General features: G+C 37.7%; 1 protein-coding gene across 7 annotated transcripts in view; it reads right to left on the bottom strand.

The window, feature by feature from the left end:
• The window catches only part of KIF16B (kinesin family member 16B), a 141,409-nt gene that overhangs the window by 113,098 nt on the left and 14,013 nt on the right, over positions 1-14,298 (bottom strand). For all 7 annotated transcript variants that reach the window (XM_076335052.1, XM_076335055.1, XM_076335056.1 and 4 more), the window contains exons 2-7: positions 12,098-12,167; positions 10,990-11,103; positions 6,526-6,642; positions 2,192-2,289; positions 1,577-1,686; positions 809-951 (exon numbers count right to left, since the gene is read on the bottom strand). In XM_076335052.1, the coding sequence (XP_076191167.1) occupies positions 809-951; positions 1,577-1,686; positions 2,192-2,289; positions 6,526-6,642; positions 10,990-11,103; positions 12,098-12,167 (652 nt within the window). The remainder of the gene's footprint in view (positions 1-808; positions 952-1,576; positions 1,687-2,191; positions 2,290-6,525; positions 6,643-10,989; positions 11,104-12,097; positions 12,168-14,298) is intronic.

Here is a 14,298-nt window from a genome sequence, read left to right as displayed (position 1 = left end):
TCTTCTGAAAGCTTTGCAATGAGCAATTCATCATTAGTGAACAGCTGGTGCACAGGATTTTGTGTGCGCACGCTTTTGGGGGGAGACATGCAAAGTTCTGTCAGGAGAGTGAACCACCTCTATGCTACCTTCTCTTCATCTAGCAGGTTGTCCGTGGACTGTCTAAAAAGCCCCCCAAAAACAACAGTGAAGAGCAGGACTCATTAGTAAAGGAGTTTATTACATATAAACAAAAAGATCACTATGCTCTGAGAAAACGTGTTAAATCTCTCCATATTCCATCAGTAAATCAAGGAATATAAATAGGTTTCCAATAGTAACAGATGAAGAGTCAGCAAGAAAACACTCAGAAAACATTTCTACACTCTACGATTTGGGCCATGGAGACAGGTTTTTTCATAAGCCTTGGATAACATAAGAGCGCAAAAGGTAGTCCATGTTCAGCTCTGGCTGAAATCTCACACAATATCCTCCTCACCCGCTCCTCCGGTCACAGCAGCATTGTGAAACACGCCAGCACTGGTCACTGTTATTCAGCCTGGACTCCCAATAATTCTCTCCTCAAAATCTACTAAATATCATTTTAAGTAAACACATTGCACTGTAAATTTTAAAGATTATAATCACTGATAAACATTCATAATTCTCAAAACAGTATTTTCACACTTTTAACTTTCCCTATCACAAGACAACAACATAGTCTTTATCTACCCATACTTACTTATTTGACAACCTTATTTTTTACCTATCACATGAATTATCAAATGTAAACACATATTAAGACAGGGGGGTTGTTTTTATTTGTTACCTGAGTGAAATTGATTGTGAAAATAGCGTGCGACCTGCTACTGACATCATTCATTCCTGTTGCAGCCGTCGTTCTATTTATATTTCCTGCATCCATAAGTTCCTCTACATCAGTATAATTTTGCACTAAATGTTTAGACAAATCTAAAGAAAAGCAGAGTGTTATAGTATGCTCATACGTGCACTTGATTTTCTTTACAAAAAAATTCAAATTACCCTCACTACTGCAAAGTATTGCTGCAATTAGTGTTTATTGTCATACTTGTTTATCGCTTAAGGAAAGGAATGAGGCCTCATGTGAACAATGGAGAACTTACACATTTACAGTAAATTAAGAAAAAAATATGCAATCTTACTAAAGTATTTAGTGCAATAACTTAAGCATAATCCCTCAAGAGACATGAACCTTCCCTGGTAGAGGACAGATTAAGACAATTAGATCCTAATAGGTTCTTTCCTTCTAAACATTAAAGATTTATAAATTATAGTCAACAAATTCTTAAAACCAATTGCATCTCTTAACATTATTATCCATATACAGTTTTTATCTGTAAATTTATAACACATTTTTAAATAATCTTAGAATTGGGAAAGCGAGTGGGGATACAAAATAAAAGGCTATTCTCCTTTAATGCTTTTCTATCAAAGCACTGTATCCATCATCATTTATATTTTAAAAGATAAAAATGCCCTATACAATTAGACATGACATTTTAAAATATATAAAGGTAATAAAATATCCAGTGCAAAACACTGAAAGTGTTTTTACCCTCAACATACGGCCCTTCTTTTGGATGTTCTCGTATTCGTAAATTATTAGTTTTTGATGACTTCCGTCTGAGAAGATCTCTCACACGTTCATTATAAATTTCCAGATAACTGAAAGAAAAAGATTAGAAAACCACTGACTGATTCAAGAGTCTTTAGAAAAAGGAAAGCCATGTTAACACTGTGTTTGAAAGCAAGATGCCTCGAGAAGCAAATGGATCCAAAGTTGCCTTAAGACAGTAATGACTAAAGCGTACTTGTATCATAAGGAAAAAAGCCAAAAAAGCAAGAAGTAGAAAGGAAGCAGACATTAGCAAGATCAAGAGCTCCTAATGTCAGCCTGAAATAAAGGGTAAAAATAACGAAGATGCTGTCTAGTAGCAAAGGCATTTTCACTATCATTTAAATAAAGCAAAATGCACAGCTGTTGGATTGAAGTTAGGAGCATTGCGCATTTTAACTACGACTGCCAACAAAAATCAATTATAGGACTGAGGCCAAGCATGGAAAGTTATTTGAAAAACACACACTTTTCTCAGAGATAATAAGTGAAACAGGGTGGTTGTAATTGACACAAGTTTGATAACCAGCAAACTGTTAACACGCCGAGACCCACCTGACTTCTGTTCGAAAGGACACCTCATTCCGCTTTGTTTTTTCACTTATTTTGCTGAATAATCCTTCACAAATTCGAGGTATTAAGCCTGCATCACCCTGCAACAACAACAATTCTTATTTCCAAGGCTATATATGCATGCGCAATATATTTTGAAAAATAAAACCCAAGATCACTAGTTAAGAGTTCCAACATCCAGAAAAGGGGAAAAATGAAAACTTTTCAGCAAACGCTCTCTTGCCCTTTACCTGCAGTCACCTTGCCACGTTAATCCTCCTGTGTGTATTGGAACGTATATACTAGCTGCAATTCTTTGCTATTAGGATACATTTTACCCCTCTCACTCAGTTCAAAGAACCCCAACCGCTTAAGAAGGAAACTGGCTGCCCAGAGCAACATATGAACTGTCTTATCTCAATACTATCTTTTCTAACTTCTCCTTCTACCTCATTTCACTATGGACTTGGCAACATCTGCAGAGAATGGGACAAGAGCCATGTACATGCATCCATGAGCCATTCTCATTCAAAGCCCCAATCCCCAGCTCAGTCCTTCTAGTCTTGAAAGATGCAGCAGGTCCTCTGGATAAATTAGCATGCAATAACAAAATTAAAACTACATTCACTGTATCCCATAATGCAGCCAAATTAAATTTGATATTTGACTTCTGAATGCTCGACTCCGCAGTTAGTTTTTATGCGTAAAATGCTCGGTTGGTTTAATAAAGGAAACTGAAAAAACATATTCCTTCTCACAGATCCCTACAGACTACGTGGTTTACTAGCAGGGCTGCAACTATCCATTACAGGGTCCTTGTCACTTCAGCTAACACAGCAGCCAGCAGCAGCAGGATGTCATCTTCTCAGTTAAGCTGGCACTTGAGAATTGAGCCTCATCCCAGTAAGGCGGCTGCTCCACCGCTGATGTCAAACATGTGTCAGACTGTGAGGCAGCAGCTAACACCGCTGAGATTTCCAGAGACTTAGCATGCAGCTCTCCTCTTCCCGTTGCTCCAGGAAGACTCCTTTCCAGCCAAGCAGTGAGGCGGTAAGTCGAAGCCAGGGTTTTCCCCAGCAGCAGAGAGGAGCAGGAGAGTGCCGTGCAGCTCTGGTCTCAGCTGACAACGGGCTGCTTGCTCCCAGCTGCCCCATTCCCACTGAGTCTGATTAGGTAGATGACCACACACCTCCTCCCCACCACTTCAGGAAAACAGCAGCTAACACTCCTTCAGAGCTGAAATGAGTGAACGTGGCTCCCAGGAATAAAGGGAGAGGACATATACATACAGATGAGCTTTGGGCTCAGAGCTGCAAACTCAGAAGTAGCTTACAAAACAGTCTGTCAGCTACAATTTGCCTCCAGTCCAAAAATGCGCAAGAGATTTGATGCGATGGACTAATTCTAATTCTGTGCACCGCTGAGGCAAGAAATGTTCTTGCTTAGAGTTAGGGGCCTTGTAATTAAGCAGGAGGCAACTTAGGACACAACAGACCGAACATCCAATGTGAGCATAGCCCAGACACTCCAGACATCCAAGCGAGTTTGCCTAGCGGATTCTACAGATACCTGGCAGCAGAAAAACAGCGGACTACTCTGCACCAGAGTCTAGCAGGGCAAGTGCTCCACAGGCAAAGATTTCCCTTCTACTCAGACCCCCACATAAAATCTGACCCTTTTTGCCCAAGCCCGCTCCAGTCTGCTCCTGTGCTGGTCCCTGCTGTCCTCATTCTTCAGCTTCCCGCTGCATCCTCTGTCCCAGCAATCTTCTTCCAGGTGCCAACTCTGAGTTCCTCTTCCTATTTCCTTTGCCCAAATATAATTCCCTATTCATCATCCAGTCTCTTTTTTTAATCATATTCTATCCCTCCACTTGGCCCTTTTCCAGCTTCTTCCTCCTCTTAATCAGAGCCTCTCTGTCCTCCTCAAACCAGGCTTCATTCTTTGAAATAATAATCTATTCTCCCCATCTATCATACCTAGCCCTTCACCTGATTGCACCTTGGTTAAAAAAAAAACACCAAACTAGATAAAGGGAGAAACTTGCAGCTTAATCAGGCTTTTTTTGAGACAGTTGCCTTTGATAACAGAGGAGCAACCTTTCCCAATATGTATCCATCTCTACTCCAGATAAAGTTTCAGGGTTCAGTGTTGGAATTTCCTCTATGCTTTTTTTTTTTTTTTAAACAAAGGAAGAGGAAAAAGTAAGACTTTTCTTTCATCTCATGCTTGGAAACACCTGAACAGTTTTAATTAATGCTTAAGGAAAAAACATGAAAGATCCATCACAAAGTTTTAGGCAAGTCGTTAGTGTCTGACATAATTTAGCAACTGCAAAGAGAGTTTTAAAATAGGAACTATCAGCTCTAATTGAGTAACTTCAACCATAGCCATATAGTGATGAGAAAGGAAGAACACACAGTTCCCAGCATATTTCATCAGTAAAATATACATCTTACAGAATGTACACTCTTTATTAGAAACTATATTTAAACATTTTCTCCCTTTTCACTCCTTACAGCTCCAGGGCAGGATCAACTACATCTTTGACAGGCTTTTTCCAGGTTACAGAGTTTCCAGTCATGGAAATCCATAGCACCAAAACAGGTAGCTCACTCCAGAGCTGAATTTTCTCATTAAAACCTGTTTTCCTTCTGTGCTATGTAACAAGAAAACTCCTTATTGCAATTCAAATGTACTGTTTCTTACCCATCTACCTTGGACATAGGGAACAAATTATTCCCTTCCTTTCTGCAGCAGCCTTTCATGTCTTGGAAGACTTTTGTTCCTCCACAGTCTTCCCTTCTCTGCGTACGCAAGTCTGACTTTCCTGATAGTTTGTATCTTACAGATCTCTGATCATTTCAGCATCTCTGCTCAAGACTTATTCTAACTGGTCCACCTATTTCTTGAAATGATTGCTGCACACAGTATTGCAGAAAAAGCCTTCCAGAGTCAAGAACAGCAGATATTGAAAGCAAAATGAGAATAGAACTCATACTTCTTAAGGAGAAGTAGAGAAAAAAGAAAATTTATTTCCAATTCAAATTTTCTTATAGCACTGTAGTCTCTCTGACAGGGCCATCAATTTTCAAGCATTTAACTTGGCGGCTGAGTATATTTTATACATGCTCTGTACAAAGCCAGATTAAAGTATTTATGTATCATGGCAAGAAGATTAGACCTTTATTATTGAGTAGTGTCAAACAAACTTCAGCACCTATTCATTTGCAAAATGTCTTGATGATTACGGTCATTACATATAGCGAGGCAGTCTCATAAAAATGTCACTTTTATAAATTTCTGAAATAGAAATCCACGTCTAGGTCATAAGATCTTTTCTGGCTACAAAAGTCTATTCTGCTTACTATATTGAAGTTAAATATAAAGCTACTTATTCTGCGATAACTGAAAGAAAAAGATTTACAGCTAATTTACTCCCTTAAGCTAAAGGAGGTGCAAAGTGGCCAATCCTACTACATTTCAAAAGAGTGATCTATCTAAGGAAGGACAAGTGGCAATATTCCCCTTTTCAATTCTGCTGGGAGAAGACATGCTGTATTTTTTTTCCCCAAGGATTAAAGAAGAACGAAACCTGTAGAGATTGCCTTGCAAACAGGTTTCATCAGTCAGCCCTTTTAAAGGGGCTCTCTCTCAACAGTTCAGTGGGTTCTTTCTGTCCTTGGGCAGCCATGGAAGCAACTGCAAGAAACTACTCCTGTCCTTCACTCAAACACTGTCAAATGCCCCTCCTACCATACTTTCCTCTTCCAGGGTCTTCACTGCAGTGCTCAACAGGACTTAACCCTTAAAATTAAAGTTACTGTATCATCTCACAATGGTTTGCTGAAACTTACATTTGGCAACTCATTCCCAGTTTCTACTCCTCACTTGATAGCCTTCTCTAAACAGGGGTCAAGGACCTATTTTAACCTTCTGACCATTCAAAAGAGGGCTAAAAAACAGATCTCTTCAGAAAGAGCTCATCATTCATGTTCTCAAAACCAGTATCTTCTTTTTTGTCTCGAGTTGGGCATAGAAAATCAGGGGTAACATATGAATTTTTTGCTTTTGTTACTGAACAAAAATTATTGCTTTTTGTCCAGCGTAACAGACTATCACTTAAAGACACTTCTTCCAACTGTAAATATCTACCTATAAAAGAAACAGCTTCTAAAACCTCTGATTACTACTAGAAGATATGATACATGGGGGGGGTCAGTAGCATACAGACAAGATCAGCAATAATAATTCCATAAAAACATGCTCTTGCAATAGTATGATTTCAATGCATTGCTACAGAATAAAAAAAAGCACATTTGCAAAATACAACATACCGCATTTCCCATCATGGTGTAGGACTTCCCAGATCCAGTCTGTCCATACGCAAAAACACAAGCATTATAACCTTCAAAAGCAGATTTAAGCACATCTGTACCAAGATTTTTGAAAACCTAAAAACAAAGAAAGTTTAAGACAACAGAAGCTTGGGGGAAAAAGTTGTCAACAGTCATCAGTCCAGCATGGCAAATATTAAACAATAAACTACCACAATATAAGCTATTGGCATCAACCAATGATATTTACTATAGGACAGGAAATTAGTACTTGAAATAAAATACTAAATTTTACTGCCTATTTAGTTTACAGCACTGCAACAGTGTATTTCCTACTTCTTTTTCTGTCAGAGATCTACTAGACGTACAGAAGTACAAAAAAAAAAACCCACTCCCTTCTTTCTATAGCTCCAATTTCTTTCAGCTCATCTCAGATACTTCATTCACTTTTTCTTATTGTTAATACCTACTCACTTTCTGTATCTTTGCCAACTCTTTGTGTTTTGCAAACATCCAGCCCCTTCTCAAAAGGAAATGTTTCCATGATTCTGTCAGTTTCTTGGTTTGTGTTTTTGGAGGGTTTTGTTTGGTTGGTTTTGCTTTTTTGTTTTAACCAAGTGTAAGAAAACGGACCATTATTTTCTCCCTATTTCCTCCCTAACTGGCTTTTACATACCAATACTTCTTAGGCTGGCAAACACAGAAACATGTTTTCTATATGGTAAGTGACCCTCTTTCCTCAGCTAGCCCCTTCTCTTTTGCCCTCAACATTTACCTCTGAAACTGGTAATGATCCCTCCCTCCACATCCCATAATACAGGGGTCTGTTCTCACCCAGTAAGTTCAGCTCTCAGCAGATGCCTTCATCACCTTTCTCTGCAGTACCACCTCCAGTATCCCCCCCAGGTTTCTGACCTTTCATTATCATTACCCCTCATTTCCATCCATACCCCCACTGGCCCACTGGTGCAGCTGCTCTATCAATGAAACTATTAATCTGGGTCTCCCAATCCAAATGTGATTTTCAAAAATCTCATAGATGCTTCATGTAATTTGGCTACTAGTCTGTAGTATGTGTGATTTAAATTAACCAAGGTGTACAAGTTGTTACTAATAGCAAATGGCACACACACACAGCATAATCATGCCACTGCTATAAGGGAGGAGTGCCGGGTAATTTCTTTAATAATTAATGCTCAGTTGCAAGCATGCCTTTGGAATACCTAACTTGACCTTCCCTTGAGCAAAGGAGTTACAATGCTGTAATCTGTTATGCTTCTCAAAGAGGAAGAGTATAAAGATCAGCCAAAGCAGTTTCCCTTTTGTTTGTCATTTGAAAAGGAGCATCTTAGTTGAATTCTCCCTCCTGAGTAACTGCTCCTTTATTTTTTCCCCTCTTTTCCCTTTCTCTCTGGCCAAGTTTTTACCTCACCATCTGGACTAAGTCTTTATGCACTATTGTTTTGACTGCATTTTCTCTTTTAAAAATTTGTGTATACCTTGCAAAGTGATTTGAGGTAGTACATAGGATAGACAGTTACAGTCAGTGTTGTCTGAACACAGAGGCTTAACACACAGGTTAGAAGACAAGATATCGTTAGGATGGGACTTTGTCAGAACCAAACAACTGGGACACCGGTTTGTCACAAAAGGGCAGTAAACTCATCAAAACTCTATTTGTTTCTCTTCCATGCATACAAACTAAGTAGCTTGATGGTAAATTGCCACTCCCGCTCTAATTTTTGAACACTACAGCATATTTTGCATCTACAAGGCATATTAATGGGGCATGTAGTATTAGACAGACTTCCATTTATTATTTTTCTGCCTTTCAAAAGGAAAAATATAACAATCCTGGACAAAGTGCACTAGGCAACCGCATTACCAACAATCAAGATCAATTTTATTCCATGGCAAGATGAATGTGAATGAAAGACGCCCTTCTATACCACGGGTGCAGTAAACTGGAAATTCTGCAGCAACTTGATAAGAGCTTAACTACAAATTCTTCCAATTAAATAAGAAATTAATAACACAAGCAAAACAATAGCTTGTGCAGCATTTGTTTAGAAATTGCACTCCCATGGTTTGAAAACTCCTTTTGTTTTCAATATGCTGCACACACTATAACAGCACTTGACACAGGGACAACAATATTTTTGTGGCTGAGCAAGAGAAGTTAGCATTCTTGCCAGTAAGGATGAAGGAGGCAGTCTGGGGTTGTGGGACACACTGTAATAGCAGAATATTGAACGTGGACATCTAAGCCATATTTAGGATTTATTGTTAGCATCCTATTACTACGAACCATAAAGCTCACAGCTTTAAAAAAAAAATCATTGCTCAAGGTTGCTGCAGCGATCCCTATACGGGCATTTTAATATTTTTTTTTCTATAAGCTCCTGACACAGGCAAGTTATACTGATCTTGCCTCAACCTGACCCGCTCTGAAACACAGGCAACTTAAAATAAAGAAAACTTAATTCATCACTTATATGTGGAAATTGGACATCAACACAGGATACAACTTGGATATCCATTTTATTAATTCACGTTTCCTTTGCAAATGGCTGTTTTAACAAGAATTAACTTCATTATTTCACAGCACATTCAGATTCTGGAAAAAACCTGCATTGCAACAGCAACAGCCTAACAACACAATGGACTCTCTTCCTGGGATTCTTCTAATGAGGTCTTGTCCATAGCTTTCCAGAAGTATCTAAAGTCAGGTAAAGAAACAGCTACCTAAAGGATCCAAGAATTAAATATCCATAAACCTAAGCCACAACCAGTGCTTAAGAAGAATTTCTATAACTACTTTTATAGTACATTTTGCAGACTTTTCCAAATATGCCTTGATACATCATTAATACTGTTTTATGGAGATGTACTCATCTATATCAGGAAGAACCCAGAATATGGTAATCAGTTATCACTGAGAATTATATGCATTTTCAAAAAACTAAGTAATATTAAACTGAGACCCTAATCAATTTGTATGAGCAAACTTAAGGCAATCATTTGTTGTGTCTGCAGAACCACAACCAAAACACTCAAGCTTCAGTTAGAATCGCAGCAGAAAAATACATGATCAAAGCTGCTTTAATTAAAATAAGTAAATAACTCTCTGCATGCTCAATTTAAAGCATTTGCTAAAGTTCTAGTAAAGCCATACGGCCTGAACCGCCTGCTTAAAAACATCCACTAGAAACTAGGGTTCCAATCATTGCACTCAAATACACTACTTACAGAATTTGCCACAGTGCTAAAGTAACTAGGGTATTTCTACATCAATGCCCAAATAAATGTATACTTCTTGATATTTCAGAGAACATAGCAAAAACTGTGTTACTTAAAAGAACATCACCATGAAATAACAATCCAGAAAGTTTAAGAATATACATGATCAAATGTTTGGATTAAACGCTGACTAATAACTGAGTGAAATAAAGAAAGAAGCTTTCAGGAAAAAAAAAAGGACCTACCGCTAACACTAATGGTTAAATAGAAATTTCAAGTATAAATTCCCTATCAAACAATTATAGTCGTTATATATAATGGCAAAGCTTGTCCGTCTCGTAAATATTTAAAATTGGCTTCAACTTACTGTTTTTTCTTATTAGTTTTAATTCCAAGGCTTTTTAGGATCAGGCATACCAATATCCCTGATTTTGGGGGTTACAGAATAGATGAGGCACGTACCAAAGAGGTATGTATCCAAGTGGCTTACAGTATATTCAGCAAAGTCTTGCACTATTTTAAGGGGAAAGAAATACTGGCACTTTGAGCTTACAGCATCCCAAGTTCCACAAAACCAAAAGAGAACATAACTATCACAAAACACTTCAATTTTACTCAATAATTTTATTTGGGAATGTGAAATAGTGAAAAGGTTCAATGTTCACGTGAAATGCGAGGTCAGGGAGGGTCTATCTGTTCATCTAAATAATGCCTATAGCTCCGAGTTTGATTTTCTATTCTGAGTGTGCAGGAAGAAAGGCAGTTTTGTCCTTTCCTAAGCTGAATACTCAAAGGAGGACAAAGAAGAATCTTCTTCAACGTGTACCAAGATTTTTGGACAAAAAAAATGCCCACTTCAACCAGGTAAGAAGAATGTTTCTAAGTGAATTAAAGATATGTGATTGTTTCTCAAAAGTGATTTTTTCAAAAAAGCTTTTCAAAAACAAGTTCAGTGCTCAGAGAAGTTTTCTAACTTGACCTTACTAGACAAATCAGACAAGAGAACTAGAAAGAAGGCATTTAGCCTGCTGTATTAGAAAACACAGCACTTAATGTTAGATAAGTTAAAAGAAAACAAAACAAAATTCAAATTCTCAGGTACCTAGGGAATTTCTAAATTACACAAGAAGCACTTTCAATGCAAAGAAGTTTCAAAGAATGCTTTCAAGTCAAAGAAAAGGGAAAGGAAAAAAAAAATCTATTATTAACATTCAGAAATCCTACCATTTCTTGACAAACAAAGCTGGGACTTTTACTGTCTGCTGAGAAATAGGAGAAATCATAGGTAAATGTCTTAGTTCTTTCTCGTCCTGTGTCTCCAGTACCACCCTCTGGTACCTATTTAAAAAAAAAGATCCGGTACAATACATCCTGATGAAGTAATCAAAAACAATTTTACAATAACTAATCAGAATGCAAATTTAACATAAGGCTATACACATTTAGAAATTTATGACGACAGGTTAGCCTATTATTCTAACAACAGTGAAAAAATTAGCAACAGATACTATCCTTGCTGAAGAGTGTCACATTACAAGACAGCACAGCAGGAATTATTTGGATTTTAGCTTACTGCTCCTAACACCACAGTACATTTTTGTCACAATACTTACATTTAGTTAAATCAGTCCTGTATATGAAATTCAGATTATAATAAGGGATTATCCTACATATATAATTAATAGGAGCCAGAGAGACCTTTGCAACTGTGAACAGCATTTCAATGTGGAGTCGTAATTGAAATGGTGTTACATACCTGCTGCTTAAGGCTATCGCCATGCTCAAGACATGACAGCTAGCACTATCTTTCAGCAATATTCACTGCTATCTGAATCAGTCTAAACAAACCACACGCTGAAATTCCTTTTCATATATTTGTCATTGAAAACTATCTTGCAAAAACCTATTTGCTGTGCATGATTTCTCTTGCTGAGAGAAAATACCATCAAAATATTATAGCAAGTGATGGGTACTTTGGGTTTAGTTCATTTTCATAGGAATTCCAGAAGACTACTTCTACAGATGAAGGAAAAGTTTAATAGCTACCAGGCATGTACCTCTCTTCTATTGTTGGCTTTCACCTTCCAGCTAAGTAATGACCAGAGTGATAAACCTTGGAAAAACCTATGAGATACAGTCTATAGAGTTGTTTTCAGAAAACCGTGGTGCAGCAAGTTAACAGTTTAACCTGTTTCCCCAAAGGATTATTTCAACACTGTATTTTAAAAACTAAGGGCTGTTCTCCACAGTGCAGTGAGCACCACTGTTTTGTCTGAATAGCTGCCAAAATATGACCGGACAAGACTTCCTTTTTTAAATTGGATTTACCCACCTTTAAGTTTGTGATTGTCGTTTTGTTTTTTTCCATTGAAATAATAAACTTTGCATTAAGGTCTTTCTCCCTGAAAGAAAAATGAGACTTGAGTATGTTAAACAAATAAAACATATCACAATAATCCACAGTCATATTTCCACTCAACACGTTGCTTGCCACAGTCAATTATCAAGTGAATTCATTTTTATTTCATTTTTTAATTGTTGTGACCAATGTTTATTTATTGCTATGGGATATATTTGAAGTACTTGGGCTTGCCTCCAAAACCCTTCATCTAGAAACAGAGCAGCAGCTTGTGCAAAGCCGCTTCAGAAGTTTGACTCTGCAAGTCAATTAAGTGGTTTATTCTTAATCTGAAGTACTCTGATCCAAAACCCAGTGAAGTCAATTATGTGGCTCTAAGGAACTGCGAAACAGAACACTACAAGATAAGCCCCAGCTTCTTCCCACCACCCTAGTAGCAGTAGTCCCCATTTACCCATATGGCCTAGGTAACAGGGACTAAATATTTAAACCACAAACCCCCACTATTTTAAAACTCTCTTAGAAATGAGGTACCCAACATGTTTTTTGAGCTGTGATGCATCATGGCAGGGCAGGAGAGAGGCTCTGCTACTAAGGGAGTTACACAGGTTTGTTGCTTCCCAGTGCACGATTCCAGCAAGAAAAAAAGTCCAGTTCTGCAGCAGTGTTTTCACGCACCCGCAACTATTTCACATCAGTTGTTTCTGACTGTTTTCAAAACTACAATAAAAAATCGTTAGCTTAGTGCCTAAAACCAGCATGTATCAACCTGCTCGCTAGAGATGGGATTTCATTATAGTTAGTCATAAGAGTAATACAGGCTGCTCTTGAATGACAACCTTGAGCATAACATCTCCTGTGTTATTAAAAACATGCACATGAAAAAAAGAGCCAAAAGAGGAAAACTGCTATATATACCATACAAAACATCGCTCCCCAAATGCTAACAGGCACACCTGTTCCAAAACCATCTGCTACATCACCTGACAAACTGGCAGGCCCGACTGGTGCAAAGGAAAGCAGAGGACTTTATTGTGCTGCTTTATCATATTGCACGGTATCTCAGCGGTAACTGGATATCCGCTTGCACCAACCAAAAAATGAAAAAAAGAAACTTCTTCCTACTAATGGGAGACCTCAGTTCAGGATTTTAGTGTGACATTTTCTTCCTCGTGGTGCACTGGATCGCCCAGCTCTATGGTTCATCAGCTGACTGTGCAGCTACCCTCTATTCACATTCAGTTTTCCAGTAGAAATTCTAAAGAAAAGCAAAAACCCATTTTAAAATCTACATTAATGAATAAAGATCAGGCAAATAAAAGTGCTTATTTAAATATCAACACATTAAGTTATTTTCTAAGCTAATAAAATACATAATTGTAATAATTACAGCATTAATTAGACAACTGAATTTAGATCTACCATAGAAAAACGTTAGAGGCATGCCTTAAGAGATGCCTCTTAGTCATTTCCATGTCATCCTTAGTAGTTTTGACTACGTCTACACTCAAGAGACTGAAATACTAAAATACAGCTACAGGTAATAAAGAGGGAAATGGAGAAGTTTCCAATGGTATTTTTTAGTAGGAAGTAGATTTTGGCATCGCAGTAATGCACAGCCTGTGGATGGCTACCATTCATCCTGCTTCCTCAACAGTCTTCACCTGTCTGTAACTACATGCAAAGGCGTAATAAGTCATGTGGCCCAATTAAATGGTCTATCTTACTATGAAAATTTATATCAAATATAATTTGTAACCTGCTCCCTCTAGGAAGTTTGGAAGGACTCTAGGCAGGAAGAAGTTTGGGCCAGAATTATTGCTTTTTTGTCTGGATTTCTTCATGCTTGAGGAGTTTGAGAGGAAATAATGAAATACGTTGGTGCTTTCTTTCCCAGACCTATCCAGCTCTCCATATTACAAAACCTAAAGCTACTCAGTAATGGAAAACTGATACAAAATGTTTAAAGTCTAAAACCCATATATGAACTCCACAAAATTCCAAGAAGCCTATAATCATTAATTTTTGTGATAACACTGATAACAATATTACTAAACATTATTCAAGAATGAGGATTTCAAAGTAAAAGAGACCTTGTAAAGCACTACCCAATAAAAAAATTCATAAATAGAATTTTGCATTTTTGTAGGGGAAAGGATAGGGAGATGACAACC

Source organism: Aptenodytes patagonicus, chromosome 3 (genome assembly GCF_965638725.1).
Source record: "Aptenodytes patagonicus chromosome 3, bAptPat1.pri.cur, whole genome shotgun sequence".
Taxonomy (NCBI): domain Eukaryota; kingdom Metazoa; phylum Chordata; class Aves; order Sphenisciformes; family Spheniscidae; genus Aptenodytes; species Aptenodytes patagonicus.
Note: the sequence above shows the minus strand (reverse complement) of the source record. Positions and strands in the feature narration are given on the sequence as shown.